Raw genomic sequence first — 21,045 nt, 5'->3', positions numbered from 1 at the left:
ACTTCGGGCGACTTCGGAAAACGGAGTGCTTTGAGCGCCATTCCGCCAGCGATTTAGATTCTAGCCGACGGGAGGCAGTTCTGGGAGATTAGTCGCCTCGAAGAAGAGGCGATTTATCACCAGGCCACTAAATCTCCCCCCGAACTGCCACCCACCGGCTAGAATCTAAAACGCCTGCTGGATGGCATTTGGAGCGCTTCGTTTTCTGAAGTCGCCCGAAGTTTCCTCGTGAGGCAACTTCGGGCGACTTTGGAAAACGAAGTGCTCCGAGTGCCATCCCACCGGCGATTTAGATACTAGCCACGGGAGGCAGTTCGGGGAGATTAGTCGCCCCGAAGAAGAGCCGATTTATCACCGGTCGTGTAAATGTAAATCCCCGGCGGGATGGCAATCAGTTCGCTTCATTTTCCAAAGTCGCCCGAATTGCTTCACAAGGAAACTTTGGGTAACTTCGGAAAATGAAGTGCTCCGAGTGCCACCCCGCCGGAAATTTAGATTCTAGCCGTCAGGAGGCAGTTCGGGGAGATTAGTCGCCCTGAAGAAGAGGCGATTTATCACTAGGCGACTAAATCTCCCCGAAACTAAGCGTTTGTCTCTGCCCTTAAGGTGGAGAAATTGCTCTTTTGTTTCTAGGTGTGGGCAAACACTGCCTTGATTACTGCATTACCCCTGTAGGCTGAAGCCCCACCCAGAGCCGGATTAAGACTAAACAGGGCCCTAGGCAAGGTAGTGCTTCTGGGGCCCCCCCATCTCGAACCACCTAAAGTTACAGTTACAAAAGAAGCACTGCTATACTAGCGCACCTTTATTATGACAGTTCTTTTAAAAGTTCAGTAGTAACACTGTTGGCAATCTGACAGAAGGTATTCCTTCTGTTCATTGTCTTAAGAATACACTCTGCATTAACCTATTTCTTCAGAAAAGACATCAATTGATTGTTGTTTATCCATTCCTATTCTTTAATAGAGTGCTACTCAAATAAAATAATAAGGTTGTAATAGACAAACCTACACAGCATTTACTTCTTCATACTCAAAGTCAGACCAAGGGTTAATTTATAAATTTAATTAGCTAACAAAAAGCAGCATGTCCAGTACTGAACACAAAAAGTATGCCCATAAAATAAATATGAAATACTGCCATTATTATTGCAGAAATAGCAGCAATATGATGAAAATATAGCCACAGTTACAAAAACACTTGAGCCACAGATAATAAGAAACATTGTAAAACAGGGTAAGCTTCCCAAATATAATAACCAATAATAAATTATTAGTTAGCTTTTAATGACTTTGTGAACTTAGATTAATGAATTCTAACAAGAATTATGTCAGGAATTGGGAATCAGTTGCATTAAAGACTTGTTCCACATTTGCATAAAAATTAATCTGCAGCCAGATGAGACAACTAGACTATTAGAAATGTTGCAGCTAATTGGGAAGACTAGAGTATTAGTATTAGAAGTGTTTTGCAGCCAGATGAAGAGATGAGAATATTAGAATTGTTTTGCAGCCAGATGAGAAGACTAGGGTAAAATAATTCTTTTGTAGCTAGATGAGAAGATTAGGATATTAGAATTGTTTTGCAGTCAGATGAGACTAGGATATTAGAATTATTCTGCAGTCGGATGAGAAGAGTAGAATATTAGAATTGTTTTGCAGCTAGATGAGACACTAGGGTATTAGAATTTTTCTGCAGCCAGATAAGAAGACTAGAGTATTAGACTTCTTTTGCAGTCAGATGAGAAGACTTGAGTATAAGAATTATTTTGCAGCCAGATGAGATGATTAGAGTTTTAGAATCATTTTCATTAGCTCTATGAACTCCTCTACTATGGAAGATGACGTAGTTGCTTACCCCTCAGTCTTACTCACCATACGTCTTTTATATGCTGCTCAAGAAATGGATCATTTTTAGCATGAAGCTCTGGTACTCACTGAAATCTCCCATTCTGTGGTGATCCAAATAGCTTATCAGTTCCCCTGAATGGTAGCCTAAGGAACTTTACAACACTGACAATCCAAGCAGATTTCTTTTCATGAGCTAGTTGTTCAAAGAAGAGCATGGTTTTGCAGTCAGGTGAGAAGACTAGGGTAAAATATTTCTTTTGTAGCGAGATGAAAAGATTAGGGTATTAGAATTAGACTTTGTGCACTTAGATTAATGAACTCTAAGAATTATGTCAGGAATTGGGAATCAGTTGCATTAAAGACTTGTTCCAAATTTGCATAAAAATTAATCTGCAGCCAGATGAGACAACTAGACTATTAGAAATGTTGCAGCTAATTGGGAAGACTAGAGTATTAGTATTAGAAGTCTTTTGCAGCCAGATGAAAAGATGAGAATATTAGAATTGTTTTGCAGTCAGATGAGAAGACGAGAATATTAGAATTGTTTTGCAGACAGATTTCTTTTCATGAACTGGTTGTTCAAAAAAGAGCATGGTCTATTCATCATTATTTATTTTCCTTAGTTCTTTAGTCATATAACTTGTAATATCAGTATATGATTGTTTTACATACAAATACATATTTTGAACTAGATTTGTAAAACAATATTCACACACATTTTAAAACAGGGTAAGTCTCCCCAATATAATAACAAATTATGATGTAGCTTTTAATGATTTAAAATAATTCTTACAGCCAGATGAGTAGACTAGGGTACATTTTTTTGCAGCCATATCAGGTGAGTAGGGTTTTAGAAATATTTTGCAGCCATATGAGACAATGAATTAGAATTTCAACATTTAGAAATAAAGAAGCTGGTGAAGGGATTTCATGACTTGTGTACCAAGCCTTGTACTGTTTGCTGAGCAGCTAACAATTACAAATTAACTTTACGTACTTTTTGCTTAGCAAAAGAATCCACAATGTCATCAAAGTCAAGTTGTCTGACTAAAGCGGATTCCACAGCTAGCAAAGAAAGGGCTGATAACCCTTCTTGGCCCATGGTAGTTCTTCTTTCATTTTTTATCCTTTTCAAACAGGAAAATGATCTTTCTCCACTGGCATTGGTTACAGACATGCATAAAAACATACGTAGCAAGGTTTCAGTATTTGGAAATGTTTTTTGCAAGTCCCTGGCAATTATATATTGCCTCATTGCCATTGGGCACACCATGGATTCCTGGGGTATCAATGCAGAAAATTGTAAAAATTCTTCTGTAAAACAGTCTTCGAGATCCTCTGGGTAGTTTTTTTGCAATTTGTCTGCAGAGCTGCGTAAATCTGATATTGGCAAGTTTGTATTAAAAATATCAAAACGGTTATTCAAGCATTCATAGCACTGATTCCTTCTTTTAAGCTCTGCAATAAGAGAATCTGTTAATACATAGAATGTTTCAGTGATAAATTTGTTTCTTGCTGACATATGTTGGTTAACATCATCAAATGGTGATTCATCAGCAAATGTTTTGCGTTTTTTAAGCCGTTTTCCTTCTCCTGCATATGTATGGTCTCTAGTTAGCTTTTTAGCTTCTAGTTCATATGTGTCAAATGAATCCCTAATTATTTGCACATATGCAATCAATGAGTTATAAAGTATGACTACTTCTGAAAGACAGATTTTGGTGTTTTGTAAAGTTTTACTAGTCGCATTTAGCCTTTCTAAGATGTTTCCCCACACCACAAGAAGAATGGCGGTTTCAAAGTGGTTGAGTTTTCCCAATAAGGACTTTGCCTCATGTTGGACTCTTACTTGGTGATCAGACGACTCTAATTCTCTGAGAGCATTTTTCACATACTGAAAACCGATTCTCAGTGCTTTAGTAGCATCAGAACGAGCAGCCCATCTTGTGCCAGACAGACCTTTTACAGAAAGATTTCCAGGAGCTTTGCAAAGCTCATTTTTAAGAATGTTCCATCGATGAGTGGATGAAGAAAAAAAAACATAGATGCACTCCAATAGATTAAAAAATGTAGCTGCTTTAAGACAGGATTCTGCAGCACATGTTCCAACCAAATTCAGTGAATGTGCAGAACAAGGCACATAATATGCCAACTGATTGATTGCACGAATTCTAGCTTGCAATCCATTGTATCTGCCAGACATATTGCTAGCGTTATCGTAGCTTTGGCCTCTGCAATCCTGAATATTAATTTTCAATACAGCCAGGAATGACAACACAGTATTTTCAAGATGTTCTCCTGTATGAGAATAGATTGGAACAAACCCCAGTAACCGTTCCACAGGCCCATCTTTGTTAACATAACGTAGTACAATTGCTAGCTGATCAACATGACTGAGATCTGGTGTGGAATCTACAATTAAAGAAAAATATTTGGCAGTGTATAGCTCTTGCACTATTACTTGAGCAACTTTATTTCCCATTAACTCGATGAACTCCTCTACTATGGTAGATGACATGTAGTTGCTTACCCCTCTGCCTGACCCACCATACTTCTTTATATGCTGCTCAAGAAATGGGTCATATTTAGCAATAAGCTCTAGTATTCCCAGAAATGCCCCATTCTGTGGGGATCCAAATAGCTCATCAGTTCCCCTGAATGGTAAGCCACGTTCACCAAGGAACTTTACAACATCGACAACCCTTCTTAAAACTTCCCGCCAGTACTTCTGTTCATGAACTTCTTGTTCAATAAGAGCGCGGTCTATTCGGCATTCAGGGTTTGCCCTGTCTGTGAATATGAAAACACACTTGCGATGATCAGGTGAATTCTCATGCTCCCTTAATCTTGCAGCAGCATTTTTCCAGTCATTAAAGCCCGATGTTGCAAGGGCATGAGACAAACTACTATAAAGTTTACACGGCACACAGAATATAGTTCCTGTTGAGGGTGAGTAGATCATCCAATCACGAGTAATACATTCAGCATTATTTCTTTTCCGTATGAATAGTTCTTTAGTCAGATACCTTGTAATATCAGTATATGTTCTTTTAGATGCAGAGTAGTCCACATACTTATTTTGAATTTGATTCTTAGAAAAATATTCACGCAAATCTTCAGAAATGTTACTTCCCCACTCAGCAGGATCATTAGAGTAACTCTTAATGATATTTTTGATAGCATTTGAAGTTGTTGTAATTTCTGGTATAGCAGATATGGACTGCTGGGATTGGGAAACTGGGGCATAATCTCCAGTTTCTTCATAGTCCATGGTCAATGGGCTTTGCACCATAGTAGCTACTTCTGTATCTCTAGTGCTTTTGGTGATTATAGTACAAACAGCATGACTGGATGACTGGATGACGACTTCATCATCATCATTAGGATGTAATGCACGGCTTACTATAGTTTGATCAGTGTCAGCAACTTGACTTATGGAGCAACTTGTTCCTTGTTCATCAGGCTGAGGTGTATTAGAATCTACACGGCTTTTGCTGGATTTATGATGAGCAGAAGGAATTACTCCTTGCTCCAAATTGGAGATAGAGACAGCATATGTATTTGTAGCATTAGGATGCGCTGCAGTACTATCTATACTTGTGGTGAAACTTGTTCCTTGTTCATCACCATCAGGCTGAACAAGCTGATGCTTTGGTACTAAAAAAGATTGCATATACGTCTTTTGTTTTACTGTCTCTTTTTGCTCTTTATTTTTCTTTCTCCTTTTAGCAGCCCCTGAGGCATGCCTATACAGATTCTTCGACATACCTTCTATTGTCTTTTTACAACCCTGTTTATAACTGGAAACCCTAGACAACCCTTAGAATTCTTCTGCAGCCAGATGAGATGAGTATTAGAACTATTTTGCAGCCACCAACCAGATTAGACTAGAATATTAGAACTGTTTTGCAACCAGACGAGAAGACTAGAACTGTTTTTCAGCCAGACGAGGCTAGAATATTAAAACTGTTTTGCAACCAGACGAGAAGACTAGGTTATTAGAACTGTTTTGCAGCAACCAGCCAGATTAGGCTAGAATATTAGAACTGTTTTGCAGCCAGATGAGACTAGAATATTAGAACTGTTTTGCAACCAGACAAGAAAACTAGGGTATTAGAACTGTTTTGCAGCCACCAGCCAGATTAGGCTAGAACTAGAATATTAGAACTGTTTTGTAGCCAGATGAGACTAGAATATTAGAACTGTTTTGCAACCAGACAAGGAAACTAGGGTATTAGAACTGTTTTGCAGCCACCAGCCAGATTAGGCTAGAATATTAGAACTGTTTTGCAACCAGACTATGGTATTAGAACTGTTTTGCAGCCAGATGAGACTAGAATATTCTACCCGTTTTGCAACCAAATGAGAAGACTAGAATATTATAACTGTCTTGGAGCTAGATGAGGAGACTAGATGATTTTATACCAGAATAGAATTATTAATTTGCACTCAGCTCAGTTGTAGCTTTGGTTGGTCTTGCAACCTGCATGGCTGCCGGGTCCCCTCCCTCACTCCTTTCAGAGCCAGTCAGACAGTCCCACTTTCAGAGACCCTTCTCAAATTATTTTACACACCGATATTTTGTATTTTTGTTTTTTAAAAAAAAATTTCGTTTTTTTCTGTAGTTTTTAGTTTTTTTCTAGGTTTTTTTTCTCAGTTCTGATTGCCCCCTCACTCACTGCAGAATCAGTTGAACAGTTCCACCACTGCCCCACAGACCCTTTTGAATTATTTTTACCCCCAGATCACACTGTTACTTCCAAATGGCTGCAGCACAGCCTGCCCCTCCTCCACCCCACAAGCCAGTCACAGCCCCACTCCCACAGACTCTTTACAAATTATTTTGCCCCCCAATTTTTTTTTGTATTTTTGTTTTGTAGTTTTTTTGGTGTTTTTTTGTAGTTTTTATTTTTTTTTAGTTTTTTTCTAGTTTTTTTTTCTCAGTTCTGTCTGCCCCCTCACTCACTGCAGAATCAGTTGAACAGTTCCACTGCCCCACAGACACTTTTGAAATATTTTGACCCCCAGATCACAGTCACACTGTTAGTTTCAAATTGCTGCAGCACAGCCTGCCCCCTCCTCCCCCTCACAAGCCAGTCACAGCCCCTTTACAAATTATTTTGCCCCCAAATTTTTTTTTGTATTTTTGTTTTGTAGTTTTTTTTGGTGTTTTTTTGTAGTTTTTATTTTTTTTTGTTTTTTTCTAGGTTTTTTTTCTCAGTTCTGTCTCTGCCCCCTCACTCACTGCAGAATCAGTTGAACAGTTCCACTTTCAATTTCCCCCCTAGCGCCAGAAGCCAGATGCCCAGCCCAAGATCACGTTCAAATGGCTAGAAATTAGAAAACAGCCTGCCAGCCTGGCCTAGTAACTGCCCCCTTCCTCTTCCCTCCCTCCCTCACAAGCCAAGCCAGCAGACAGTCGGACAGTCCCAGACCAGTAGTCTTCAAAAATATATTAGGCAAGCCGCAATTTAAAAAAAACAATTCGGGCTGCAGGCAGCCAGCAGGCACTGTTTGCTGCACAGGCAGACGGACCAGCAGATAAACAATTAGTTAGGCCGCAACCTGCAAGGATTTGTGGCAAATCAGTCACACAGTGTGTAAGAGAGCTCCTCCAGTCTAAACTTTTAGGCGCCAACTGAACGCTCACTGCGCACAACCGAGCTTTTATAATGTGCGCCATGATGTCAGCGCGCAGGCGCGCCGTGACGTCAGCGCGCAGGCGCGCCGTGACTTCAGCGCGCAGGCGCGCCGTGACGTCTGGGCGCAGGCGCGCCGTGACGGCAGCGCGCACGCCGAGATCAGCGGCGACAGACTGACAGGTGACTGACAACAGCACAACTGTGGGGGGCCCGGACCCGGAAGTTTTTAGAGGTATTTTTTTCCCGGCCCGGGCCCCCTAGAGCTAGGCGGGCCCTAGGCAGCCGCCTAGGGCGCCTAGTGGGTAATCCGGCCCTGGCCCCACCGTGTTCCAGGGCTGTAAATAAATAAAATGCAATGTCATTTTACTTCGATGACACATCTACTAAATGTTCGCTAGTCACCTGATTTTCATAAATGTGGCCAGAGTTACTATTGTAAGCACAAAGAGTAATTCATTATTTTCGTGCCATTAATATTTAACAACCGAGCCTGCATCATGCCCAACAGGATCTTTAATAACCGCATAATGCACTAATGATTATACTGGATGGTACTTACCCAGTGACTGGTCGGTGCCAGAGCCGGTGAATAAAGAGTCAGTGCTGAGTCACGGGCAGACGAGTAGCACAGGCTTTGCTAGATTCCTGCCAGCGGTGTGACCGACTCAGTAGTCACATCATAACAATCCGTTGCCTCTTGGTTACTGACCGCTGGTTTATTGGTATATGGCCACTGAGGACCACGCTCCAGTAGAGGGGCACAACGTTATACAAGGGGGTTGTAAAGATACAAATGAAACCATATTGACCTTCATTAGATTACTTTAGTTCAAATATGATCCCATATAGTTGCACCATCACGTGACCTGGAGACAGGTGCGTAACTAAATTCTACTGGGCCCACAGTTTAGATTCCTGCAGAGGGTTAGTTACCCGCGAGTTACCCGCAAAAACATGCGGGTTGCAGGTAGAAGTTCTGGGAGCGGTTATAGACGTGGGTCGGCAGTTCTCTGAGTTTGCGGGTCTTCTCAATAGCGAGTTTTACTGCTTTTTTTCTGATCACGCCTACTTCCAATGATGTCACTCCTGGTTTACAATGACTTCCTGTTTCTTGATGGTCATTGGGTCGCGGATAAGGTACTTGCGGGTTGGGTAGCGGGTCCAAGCGGGTAAGTATGCGGGTTGCGGGTCCGGGTGCGGATTGCGGGTCATGGGTCGGGTTTAACAAATTAGTTCCACTTAGGACTCTACCACAGTTAATTAATTATAGGGCCCCCAAAACATCCACTTCATTTTCTGAAGTCGTCCGAAGTTTCCTTGTGAGGCAACTTCGAGCGACTTCAGAAAACGAAGTGCTCCGAGTGCCATCCCACCAGCGATTTAGATACTAGCCACGAGAGGCAGTTTGGGGAGATTAGTCGCCCCGAAGAAGAGGCGATTTATCACCGGACGTGTAAATGTAAATCGCTGGCGGGATGGCAATCGGTTCGCTTCATTTTCCAAAGTAGATTAGTAGCCCTGAAGAAGGGCTACACATGCAGAGGTTATCCATTTTACCAATATATGTTGAAATTGCTGATTAATTAGAGCCTCATGGAGCCTCCTATACCTTCTGAGCCTCCCTGCAGCCACAGGGTCTGCTTCCTCTATAGTTACACCCCTGCCTGGTTGTAATTCCAGGGTTCCCACAGCAGTTTGCTCCAATTAGTGATGGGCGAATAAATTCGGCAGGCGCAAATTCGTGAATGTCTGCGTTTTGGCGCGGGCGAATAAATTTGGGAAAATTCTCCGGCCAAAAATCTGCCTCGTTCAACAAAATGTGGCTGTGCGTCAGAATAGTTGCGCACATAAAAATTGTCAAAATCATCTTGACGACCAATTCGTTTTGTGGATTTTTTCCGCCGTTTCGCAAATATTGCGAGAGATTTGCACATTTTTCGGAGAAGCTAAACGGGACAAATTCGCCCATCACTAGTTCCAATAGGTCAAAGCTGACTTGTGCCAAAAGAGTTTGCAAATGTGCTGGAATTCTGGGGGGGGGGAGTTGCATTGTGGGCTGTGTCGGACTGGAGGGAATGTCAGGGGGCAGCACACAAGGTCTGATACAGGGAGTGGGTCTGGGTCAGCAGAACCGACAAGGGCTGGGGCACTGTATGACAGAATCCCTTTAAATAAATTATATTCAGCCTCCCCCCCCCCAAAAAAATATCTAAAATTCAATGACTATAAATAAACTGGTGAATACTGAGTTAAATCATCAGGTGCCGATTCTTCAAAGAAGGGAATTTGACTCATTTGCATATTGTGCTGCCGGGAGTCTTAGGGCTCTCACTGACGAGCGGTTGTAGCTGCGGTCCCCTGCTTTCCGTTTTTCAGAGTTCAGCCGCATGGGAGCGCAGGAATAGACGCATTTAGCTTACACATGGGCGTTTTTACCTGCGCTCCTCTGCACTGCGATTTTTTCCGTTCAGCCGCAGGGGACAACAGGAGCAGACGCAGTTAATTTTTGTGAAGGGGGCTGTACTCACACAGACGCATGTATGCGCTGCATGCAGGTAAAATGCAACATGCTGCGTCCCAACCTGCGTATGGCGCGCGTAAAGACGCCCATGTGTAAGGGCCCTTAGGCTAGGGCCAAACGAGTCGGATCTCGGACTGCCGAAATCCGACAGGCCGAAAATCTGCTCCAATGCAGCTGCACTTCTGACCAATGTGCCTGCAGCCGGAAACATTATCTTCATTCAGGTGCAGGCAGACATGGTGGATTTCGCAGCGAAATGCAAAATATTGTGCTTCGACCGTATCTGCTATTTGCAGCAATGCCATATTTCAAGGATTTTAACAGAGGTTTATTTTTTTTTCACTGCATGCACCCCCTAGTGGTACAATATAGAACTTAATTAATATTAATCAGCTATGTGTCACTAATCTGTGCTCTGCCCAATACCACAATTTGCCTTCAACCAGTTTATCCGGTTTTGGTGGCATGAAAAAACAGATCCATTTCCTATGAGAAATTTTGGCCAAACCTTTTGGCCTTTTCCATTTATATCAGTGAATTAGAATTGTTGTTGATGAACTGATCATAAAATAATTTTTGGGGATGCTAATGCTTTCTTATTCATTGTCCCATTATACCGGTTGGAATTATTGAAGGGTCCTGTTACCCCAATGTTTCTATATATCTGTAACCTTGTTATGAGCTAAGGGGACCCAGCCTGAAGGCCAGTTAGGGGGAGATTTGGGGTGAGTGCTTATTTGTGCCCTGGGTACCCCTGGAACTATAGCAGGGTGACTGTTACCCCAATGTTTCTATATATCTGTAACCTTGTTATGAGCTAAGGAAGCCCAGTCTGAAGGTCAGTTAGGGGGAGATTTGGGGTGAGTGTTTATTTGTGCCCTGGGTACCCCTGGAACTATAGCAGGGTGACAGTTACCCCATGTTTCTATATATCTGTAACCTTGTTATAAGTTAAGGGGCCCAGCCTGAAGGCTTGAACTAGAAAACCCCAACAATTGTAGCACTAAGGATAAATCAAAACATATACTACAAGCAATTTACAGACTCAGAAGCAACAAACAACAATAAAATCTTTTTGATCCACCTCTTAATATTTCCATCAGACAAAGGCTTGGGTGCAGCACCTTGGTAACCAATCAGATATTTCCTTCCATTACTCTAACTGCAAGAGGCTAATCTGAATTAACTGCTGACGAGTTCCCATCATGATGGCCTTAGACATTGTAAGGCACAAATATTGGAGAAGGAAGGTGGAACAAAAAAGAGACACAAGGGATATATAGATTTGATAGAAATGTGATGCACATCACCTGTACACACTGTAGGAAGAAGAAAAGGTATTTCTAGCTATTTATAGCTCCTGCTAGATCAGATTCCAGACCAAGGCCTCTCTTCTGAGAAAGAGCTTTGGTTATCCAGCTAATTGGCAGCAAGCCGGCTGATTATCCTTGGGCGAATGGCACCCGTAATGTAATACACAGTCAGAGAAACGCCCATACACCTCTGTTCCACCTGGGATTGTCATAAAGAGTAAGGGCATTGGAACCAGAGGCCACAGAGTGTGATACACAATTAAGTTTTTGAGGGGCCTATTTTGTTACTCTGCTCTAGACACTGATCCCCTATCAGACACAAGGGGAAGCTAAGCAAGACACAACTGAACCACTAATATGTACATTCACTCATGTCTAGTAGTGATGGGCAAATAAATTTACCAGGCGTAAATTTGCGGCGAATTTCCACATTTCGACTCCGGTGAATAAATTTGCAAAACTGCGGAGATAATTCTGCTGCAAAAAATCCGGAGCATCAAAAAATTGTAAGCGTGCATCAGAATAGTCACATGCATAAAAATTGTCGCGTGTCAAAATTATTCGGACGCCCATTGACTTTAATGCATTTGGACAAAATAAGCGCACCAATAAAAATTGTCGCGGGTGTCAAAATTGACGCGCATCAAAATAATTTTGACGCCCATTGACTTCAATGTGTTTCGCAAATTTTGCTAATTTTTCAGCGAAACTTGACGAATTCGCCCATCACTAATATTTAGGTTTTTGTCCAAATGATGCATTTAGCAATGCATAACACAGTGCCTACATTAAAGGGAGCAAAGCCAGTGGTTAGAGGGGGAAGAGAAGGCCTACGCTGGGGCTTAAAGGGATTCTGTCATGATTTTTATGATGTCGTTTTTATTTCTAAATGACACTGTTTACACTGCAAATAATTCACTCTACAATATAAAATTTCATTCCTGAACCAGCAAGTGTATTTTTTAGTTGTAATATTGGTGTGTAGGTGCATCTCAGGTCATTTTGCCTGGTCATGTGCTTTCAGAAAGAGCCAGCACTTTAGGATGGAACTGCTTTCTGGCAGGCTGTTGTTTCTCCTACTCAATGTAACTGAATGTGTCTCAGTGGGACCTGGATTTTTTATTTTACTTGATAAAACTACCTGTGATCAGCAAACAAATAAATACAGATTATATGGGGATTTGCCCAAAAAGGTAACAGCCTGCATGAGAATGTAAATAGTGTAAATGTAAATAGTGTCCCTGCAGGCTGATCTGACTGATAGAGGAAGTTCTGTTTTCATTTCGCCCATTTGTGAAATCCCCATTTTAGAAAATCAACCAGATCTTATAAACAGCAAAATCCCCTTCCCTCCGGTTTACAGGAATATAGAAAACAACTTGGTTTTGCTCAGAAGAGCTTACATCATTGGCTATGTGCCGACCTACTCAGCTACATATAAAGGCACATAACATTTACATTCCACACATACTACATTTTTGTCTCATAACAACATTCTCCATGTGCTCCCATTATTGTGGAATGCAGCTCAGCTTAAAAAATGTATGTTAGAAACCCCAGTTATATGTCCTTTTATCTAACTTTTATGGACAAGCCTTTACCATAAAATACAGCTTCCCTTTTATCAGACAGGACCTGCTCAGCATAGAATCAGGGACCATGTACAACCTAAATATAACTTATATATATATATGGTACAGGCTTTGAGCAAATGCGGGGGGCTGTTCCTGCTGAATTGTGCTTAGTACAGGGAAATACCTATGCTGCCATTGTTTGATGGGATCTCTCTGTACAGACTATGAGCAAACTTAGGGGACTGTTCCTGCTGAAATGTGCTTAGTACAGGGGAATACCTATGCTGTCATAGTTTTATGGTATCTCTCTGTACAGACTATGAGCAAACTTAGTGGCTGTTCCTGCTGAATTGTGCTTAGTACAGGGGAATACCTATGCTGTCATAGTTTTATGGTATCTCTCTGTACAGACTATGAGCAAACTTAGGGGCTGTTCCTGCTGAATTGTGCTTAGTACAGGGGAATACCTATGCTGTCATAGTTTTATGGTATCTCTCTGTACAGACTATGAGCAAACTTAAGGGACTGTTCCTGCTGAATTGTGCTTAGTACAGGGGAATACCTATGCTGCCATAGTTTGATGGGATCTCTCTGTACAGACTATGAGCAAACTTAGGGGACTGTTCCTGCTGAATTGTGCTTAGTACAGGGGAATACCTATGCTGCCATAGTTTTATGGGATCTCTCTGTACAGACTATGAGCAAACTTAGGGGCTGTTCCTGCTGAATTGTGCTTGGTACAGGGGAATACCTGTGCTGCCATAGTTTTATGGGATGTCTCTGTCTGTAGAAGCTTTAAAGTAGTACTCCACCCAAAAAATTGTTTCTGTGCAATGAAAGCAAATGTAATGCCAGGCAGCTTCCCATTATACATATAATTAACAGATTCCAATGGTTTTAAAGTTATTTGTAACTGTAATGGATACTTAAAACTGTTCCTTTCTGGCTGTTTATGTTCTCTGCACTGATGGTTCTACACTGAAACAATGACGTAGCAGTCACCCTTGAATGCTTCTTTAGAAGCCTGTTAATCAGCTGGCTACATTGTTTCAAAATTCAGAACCATCAGGCAGAGCCCTAGATAATGGATCTTTTAGTAATTTGGATCTCAATACTTAAAGTCTGCTTAAAAAAAATATTTAAACATTAAGGGACAGATTTATCAAGGGTCGAATTGAAAATTGAAAATTTTTATCGCCAAAACTATCAAATTCGGCTAGGGTTAAAATTAAATTCGAGTTTTTTTAAAAATCTAAATTTGATTTTAACTTAAATTCGACTACCCACCTTAAACCTGCCAAATTGCTGTTTTAGTCAATGGGAGAGGTCCTGGGATCAATTTGGAGTTGTTTGCACCCTTCCTGACATTCGAGTTTTTTTCGGAGAGTTTTTATAACTCGAATCGGATTTGATTTGAGTTTCCGGGGTCGATCCTATTCGCTCGTGTTTTAACAATTCGATTTTTTCAATACATTTCGATTGGTCGAATTTCAAATTCATGGAAGTTTATGGGAGTTTTTAAAAACTCACATGAATTCAAAATTCGACCTTTGATAAATGTGCCTCCAATAAGGATTAATTATATCTTAGTTGGGATCAAGTACAGGCTACTGTTTTATTATTACAGAGAAAAAGGAAATCATTTTTTAAAAATGTGGATTATTTGATTTAAATGGAGTCTATGTGAGATGGCCTTTCCGTAATTCAGAGCTTTCTGGATAACAGGTTTGCCGTATAGTGGATCTCATGCCTGTATTTATTTCAGTTTTCCTCCTTACAACATAGATATATATATTATTATAAAACACAAAACAGAGCAGAACTATAGCCATAAGTTTTCAATGTCAGAATAAGGGAAAGTAATTCAAGAACCTTGACTCCCGGCTACATTGGAATGACATTTCGTCTTCAATTACCTTGACTTTTAGCAGGAAAAACACTGAATTAAGCCAAAATCAAAGCAGATGTTTGTAGAGATCACAGCGCTGAGATACTATAGTGATGCTATTTTGAATTGGGTGGGTTAGAGTAAAATGATAAAGGCATTCAGGTTTTAAAGTTACTGATGGTTTTTACAGATACATTAAAAAGAGCAGGGGTATAGGGATTCAAATCTATTATTTGTTTGGGTCAGAATTGTTTATATGAGTAGGATGGAAGTGAAGGTGAGAGCAAGGGATGGTGACAAAGAGAAAGTGTTGGAAGGGTTACTGTCTGCTCTGCTCTCATTTCCCTACAGAAATAGGGATTGGTAGCACTAGATAGGTACCTAATATATAAGGACAGAGACAAGAGGAAAGTGTTGGAAGGGTTACTGTCTGCTCTGCTCTCATTTCCCTACAGAAATAGGGATTGGTAGCACTAGATAGGTACCTAATATATAAGGACAGAGACAAGAGGAAAGTGTTGGAAGGGTTACTGTCTGCTCTGCTCTCATTTCCCTACAGAAATAGGGATTGGTAGCACTAGATAGGTACCTAATATATAAGGACAAAGACAAGAGGAAAGTGTTGGAAGGGTTACTGTCTGCTCTGCTCTCATTTCCCTACAGAAATAGGGATTGGTAGCACTAGATAGGTGCCTAATATATAAGGACAGAGACAAGAGGAAAGTGTTGGAAGGGTTACTGTCTGCTCTGCTCTCATTTCCCTACAGAAATAGGGATTGGTAGCACTAGATAGGTACCTAATATATAAGGACAAAGACAAGAGGAAAGTGTTGGAAGGGTTACTGCCTGCTCTGCTCTCATTTACCTACATATATTATATTAGAAGTAATAAACAGTCTCAGTGAAACAATATTTATTCTCCCCAAACGGTGGTAGAATTTCTTATACATTTTATACTATTTATGAAGCTTAAGAGATGCCCAATTTTGTTTTTAACCTAAAATTGTATTTGGCAACAAAATAAGGTTTTTGTTATAATGTGCCTAGGCCAGAGCTGTAGAATATATTTACAGATGTATAAGCAACAACTAAGTCACGTTGAGTCCAAACAACACTGCAATAAGGTGAATTGAGGAGAAAACCAGAAATGAATTTATTGCAAAGTGCAGCATCACGTAAATAAATGATGATGATCATCTCAGTGTTTTAAGTTATAAGATGCTTTTAATATATTAAACTATTCCTGTTAAGGTGGCCATAGACAGAACAATTACGATCTTTCTTGGAAAAGTTTGTTTCAATACACACGTGTAGAGCTGAATCATCAGATATAAAAGTAGAAACAATAGAATTCTATCTGTATCTGACGATTCAGCACTAACAATGGCCGATGCCTCCAAGCCTGGAATTCAAAAATAAGCCCCTGCTTTGAGGCCACTGGGAGCATCATCCAAGGAGTTGGAGAGCAACATGTTACTCACAAGCTACTGGTTGGGGATCACTGGTCTAAGGCCTTACTCTGTAGGTATAGGAGTGCATGGACTGTCAGAATTACCCTTTAGGTGTAGTCGGAGAGCCCTACCTTACTCCCTGGAACTTTCAGCTGCGGGAACAGGCAGGGATCCTCAACGTGGCCAAGGTAATTGGAGTCGGGGTACAAAAGGGTCAGGCAGAGACAAAGTCGTGGACAGGCGAAAGGTCAAGAGGCAGGCGGCATGGTATGGAGGTCAGAAGACAGGCAAAAGGTCAAATCCAGAAGATCAACAAGTAATAATGCTTTAGCGGAAGTCCGAAACCTGAGAACCAGCCTGGGCAATGAAAACAAACAAAAAGCGCCTTTTTATTTTTGAATTTTGCGCCAATACATGACGTCAGAGAATCTGCTGACGTCACAACTCACCATTATTGATGATGTCATCACACATGTGCGTTTTTGTCTGCTTGCGGGCAGAGGAACCCGGGGAAAGTCGCGCCTGAAGGTATGAGAGTCATACAATTCTATTTCTAACTAATCAGCAGGGCCGCCATCAGGGGGGGACAGGGGGGACAAGTGTCCCGGGCCCGGACATGAAGGGGGGCCCGGCAGTGCTGCACTTTTGAAAGAGCCGGGCCCCCCTTGAGAGCGCCAATGCCTGCGGCCATTTTTGATGTCCCGAACAGCCGAAATGCGGAAGTGCCGAAAAGCTGAACAGCCGAAGGACCCGAAGCCATGAAAACAGTCGAAGCTGAAGTCCTGAAGCGACTTAAAGACCGAAAGTCACAAAAACAGCCGAAATTGAAGTCCTGAAGCGGCGATAAGAATCGAAGTCACGAAAAAAGACGAAATTGAAGTCCTGAATCGGCTAAAAGACCCAAAGTCACAAAAGGAGGCGAAGTTGAAGTCCTGAAGCCACGAGTTCAATTCTACTGAACACCAATTTTTTTTTTCTTTTTATCGTCTGGCCGCCAATGTATTATTTTAATATTCTATAAGCCCCTGCCACCAATGTTTTTTTTTAAAAATATTCTTTGGGGCCCCAATTTTTTTTAACTTGTAAGGGGGGCTCTGGCGCCAATGTTTTTTTTTAAAAAAAATTTTTGGGGCCCCAATTTTTTTAACTTGTAAGGGGGGCCCTGGCACCCATGTTTTTTTTAAAAAATATTGTTTGGGCCCCCTTTTTTTCAACTTATAAGGGGGCCCTGACCATCAATAGCTTTTTATAACGTGTGTGTGTGGGGGGGTTACTTTTTTAGCGCTGATGTCTGTGTGGTCTTTTAACTATCATGTGGAGTGGGCGGGATCTGGGGTGGGGCTTGGCCATCCACGTGGGCAGGGCCCAGGGGGCCCCAAAAATTCTGTTATACAGGCCCCATGATTTCTAATGCCGGCCCTGCTGATTGGTGTTAGTTATGGGCACAGCACTGCATCTCCAGGCCCCCCCAGCAAAGTATATTTATGAGCCCCACCAACACACTGTTCGTAGGGTGGTGCTGGTCATAAATGCAGTTGGCAGGGGGGTGCAGGGAAATTGCATGACCATATCACCCCAACCTTAGGTATCACCCCAACCTTAGCCACAGGGTCTGCTCCCTCCTATAGTTACGCCGCTGGTGTCTTAATAAAAGTCTCCCAAGTTCTTCAGACTGAATCTTTAGTTGAAGGGCTAGTGGAACAGATGGCAACTGGATCTTCTGAAGTGTATGCAGATAAACCCCAACGAATACAGTTGCCATTTATCATTTCAGACAATAGCACCTAATCACTCTGCCTCCCCCCCCCCTGCTGAATGGGTGAGTCTGTTTTGGCTTCAGGGTGCATTTGACTTCTAAGGGCTATTCCACACGGGGAGATCGGCAGGCGTTTGCGGTCGCGGCGACAAAGCGCAGCGCCAGTCGCCGCGACCGGCGCAGGCGACAGTTTTGTATGGGCGCCTATGTAAAAACGCCTGTGCTAACCACACGAGGCGATGCGCTTTTCAACAGTCGCCTGAAAATGCCTCGCCAGGCTTTTTCAGGCGACTTTTGAAAAGCGCATCGCCTGGTGTGGTTAGCACAGGCGTTTTTACATAGGCGCCCATACAAAACTGTCGCCTGCGCCGGTCGCGGCGACTGGCGCGGCGCTTTGTCGCCGCGACCGCAAACGCCTGCCGATCTCCCCGTGTGGACTAGCCCTTAATGTGAGAACTTGCATTGTCATGCGGAAAATGCCTTCAGTCCTCGCCTTGCAAGCGTGCAGAGAGACGGCCAATAAAACTCACATATTACTTGTTCCTTATTTTTCTCCAAGCCAGACAATGGTCAGTTCTAAGCAACTTTTCAATTGGCCTTCTTTTTTTCATAGATTTTTTAATTATTTGCCTTCTTCTTCTGACTCTTTGCAACTTTCAAATAGGGGTCACTGACCTCCATCTAAAAACAAAATGTGTTCTGTAAGGCTGCAAATGTATTGTTATTACTACTGTTTATTACTCATCTTTATACTCAGGCCTCTCCTATTTATATTCCAGTCTCTTATTCAAATCAATTAATGGTTGCTAGGGGAATTTGGATCTGGAGAGCGGCTGAATAAAAAAAGCGAAATAACTCGAAAGCCACAAATGGTAAAAAATGAAAACCAACTGCAAATTTTCTCAGAATATCGTTCTCTATATCACAATAAAAAATGATTTTAATATGAACAACCTCTTTAAAGGGATACTGTCATGGGAAAACATGTTTTTTCCAAAACACATCAGTTAATAGTGCTGCTCCAGCAGAATTCTGCACTGAAATTCTCAAAAGAGCAAACTGATTTTTTTATATTCAATTTTGAAATCTGACATGGGGCTAGACATATTGTCCCCAGTCATGTGACTTGTGCCTGCACTTTAGGATGGAACTACTCTCTGGCAGGCTTTTATTTCTCCTACTTAATGTAACTGCATCAGTCTCAGTGGGACTTGGCTTTTACTACAGCTTTTTGCTGCTGGTATCTGGTTACCTTCCCATTGTTCTGTTGTTAGGCTGCTGGGGGGGTGATATCACTCTAACTTGCAGTACAGCAGTAAAGAGTGATTAAAGTTTAACAGAATCACATGACTGGGGGCAGCTGGGAAACTGACAATATGTCTAGCCCCATGTCAGATTTCAAAATTGAATACAGAGTCGGACTGGGATGCCTGGGGCCCACCAGATAGCCTAGACCATGGGCCCATTAACCAATCTAATTTTCTTCCACTTCTCACTTAACCTTTTTATTTTCTTAGTACTTTTTCTTTACATGATATACTCTATTTTTCCATCTGTTTGGCCTCTTTGTTTCCATAAAGAGTTAGGAAATGAACATGAAATTGTAACAAATGCTTAGAAGGAGGAGGGCCCACTGATACCTGGGCCCACCGGGAGTTTTCCTGGTATCCTGGTGGGCCAGTCCGACACTGATTGAATATAAAATCTCTCTTGAAAAATGGATTTCAATGCAGAATTCTGCTGGAGCAGCACTATTAACTGATGTGTTTTGAAAAAAACATGTTTTCCCATGACAGGATCCCTTTAAGATAAGAAATCAGAGGTAGATGCTACATGTTGTTTGGAATGGTCTCAGAAGAATATATAGCAGAGGAAATGTAAGAGCAATGTTTTATTTATCTGTAACCCAGGCCACAAAGTGTACAGGAGGAAAGGCAAGGGAGTCTGTGACTTTAGCAGTGGGTGGGACTAGAGCACTTTGAAGAAAGCTAGTAATGGGCAAGGTAAAGGGTCTGTGACCCAGGCAGTAGGCTGAGCTAAGATACTCTGATGGTAGATTACCTTGGTAGGGGCAGAGAGTCTGTGACTCAAGCAGTGGGTGGGACTAGAACACTCCGATGACAAATACCAGGGGAGAGGTAGGGAGTGTGTGACTCAAGCAGTGAGCTGGATTGGAACACTCTAATGGCATCTTACAGAGGGAGGCACGGGACTAGTAACGGACTAATCTGTGCCATTTTGCTTTGCCGGAAATTTTGCGAATTTACCACGAAATTCATGAAACTGTGAAAGATTTGCGAAACGTATTGAAGTCAATTAGGACTTGGTCCAAATGCATTAAAATCAATGGGCGTCCGAATAATTTTGATGTGTGACAATTTTTATACGCGCGCGCCCCAATTTTTTTTGATGCAGCAGATTTATTGTCTTTGACTTGTCGCCACAGTTTGGTGAATTAATTAGTTTACGGTGAAACGTGGAAATTCGCCCCAAATCCGTGTCTGCCGAGTTTATTCGCCCAAACAGGACCTATATCATAAGAGACACAGCAGGAGGAATATTAAACATTAGTTTCTGTCTATTCTACTAGTCAGAAAAATAAAAGCAAAGCTCTGATTGGTTGCTATAGGTAACTTCACTGATGAAATGAGGTTCATCATCCCCTGGGTATTTAGCTGTTAATAATTGAGCAGGTCTGAAGCGTGGGAAAAAGGAATGTGCAGCAGTACAGCAAATACTACACTCGGCTATTCCCAAATTAAAACAAATACACTTCTTTTCTTTGCAGAACAGCACTGGGGATTGAAGTGTTCGTCGTTGCTCTGGCAGTGACAATAGAAAAGGCTTCATATGACATAACGGGATTTTATTTTAATAGGTCATTGATTAAAGAGGATTAGTGTTCCCTCAGCAGAGAAACAGAGCCATGTGCAGGCTCACAAGTGGCAGCCCAGAAAGTAATTAGCATTAAGCACCATCAGAAATAACTCCAGGGGCGACCTGAATCCCTTTCTCATTAGCGTTCATGGACATCCAGTGCAACTAACCAA

General features: G+C 41.8%; 1 protein-coding gene across 1 annotated transcript; it reads right to left on the bottom strand.

Moving 5' to 3' along the window:
* Positions 1–878: 878 nt before the first annotated feature.
* Positions 879–5,935, bottom strand: LOC121398137 (zinc finger MYM-type protein 1-like). The gene has a single exon (XM_041576791.1). It carries the CDS (start codon positions 5,614–5,616, stop codon positions 2,827–2,829), a length of 2,790 nt encoding a protein of 929 aa, XP_041432725.1. The 5' UTR covers positions 5,617–5,935; the 3' UTR covers positions 879–2,826.
* Between the last annotated feature and the right edge of the window lie 15,110 nt (positions 5,936–21,045).

This window comes from Xenopus laevis, chromosome 9_10L (assembly GCF_017654675.1).
Source record: "Xenopus laevis strain J_2021 chromosome 9_10L, Xenopus_laevis_v10.1, whole genome shotgun sequence".
Lineage (NCBI taxonomy): Eukaryota > Metazoa > Chordata > Amphibia > Anura > Pipidae > Xenopus > Xenopus laevis.
Note: the sequence above shows the minus strand (reverse complement) of the source record. Positions and strands in the feature narration are given on the sequence as shown.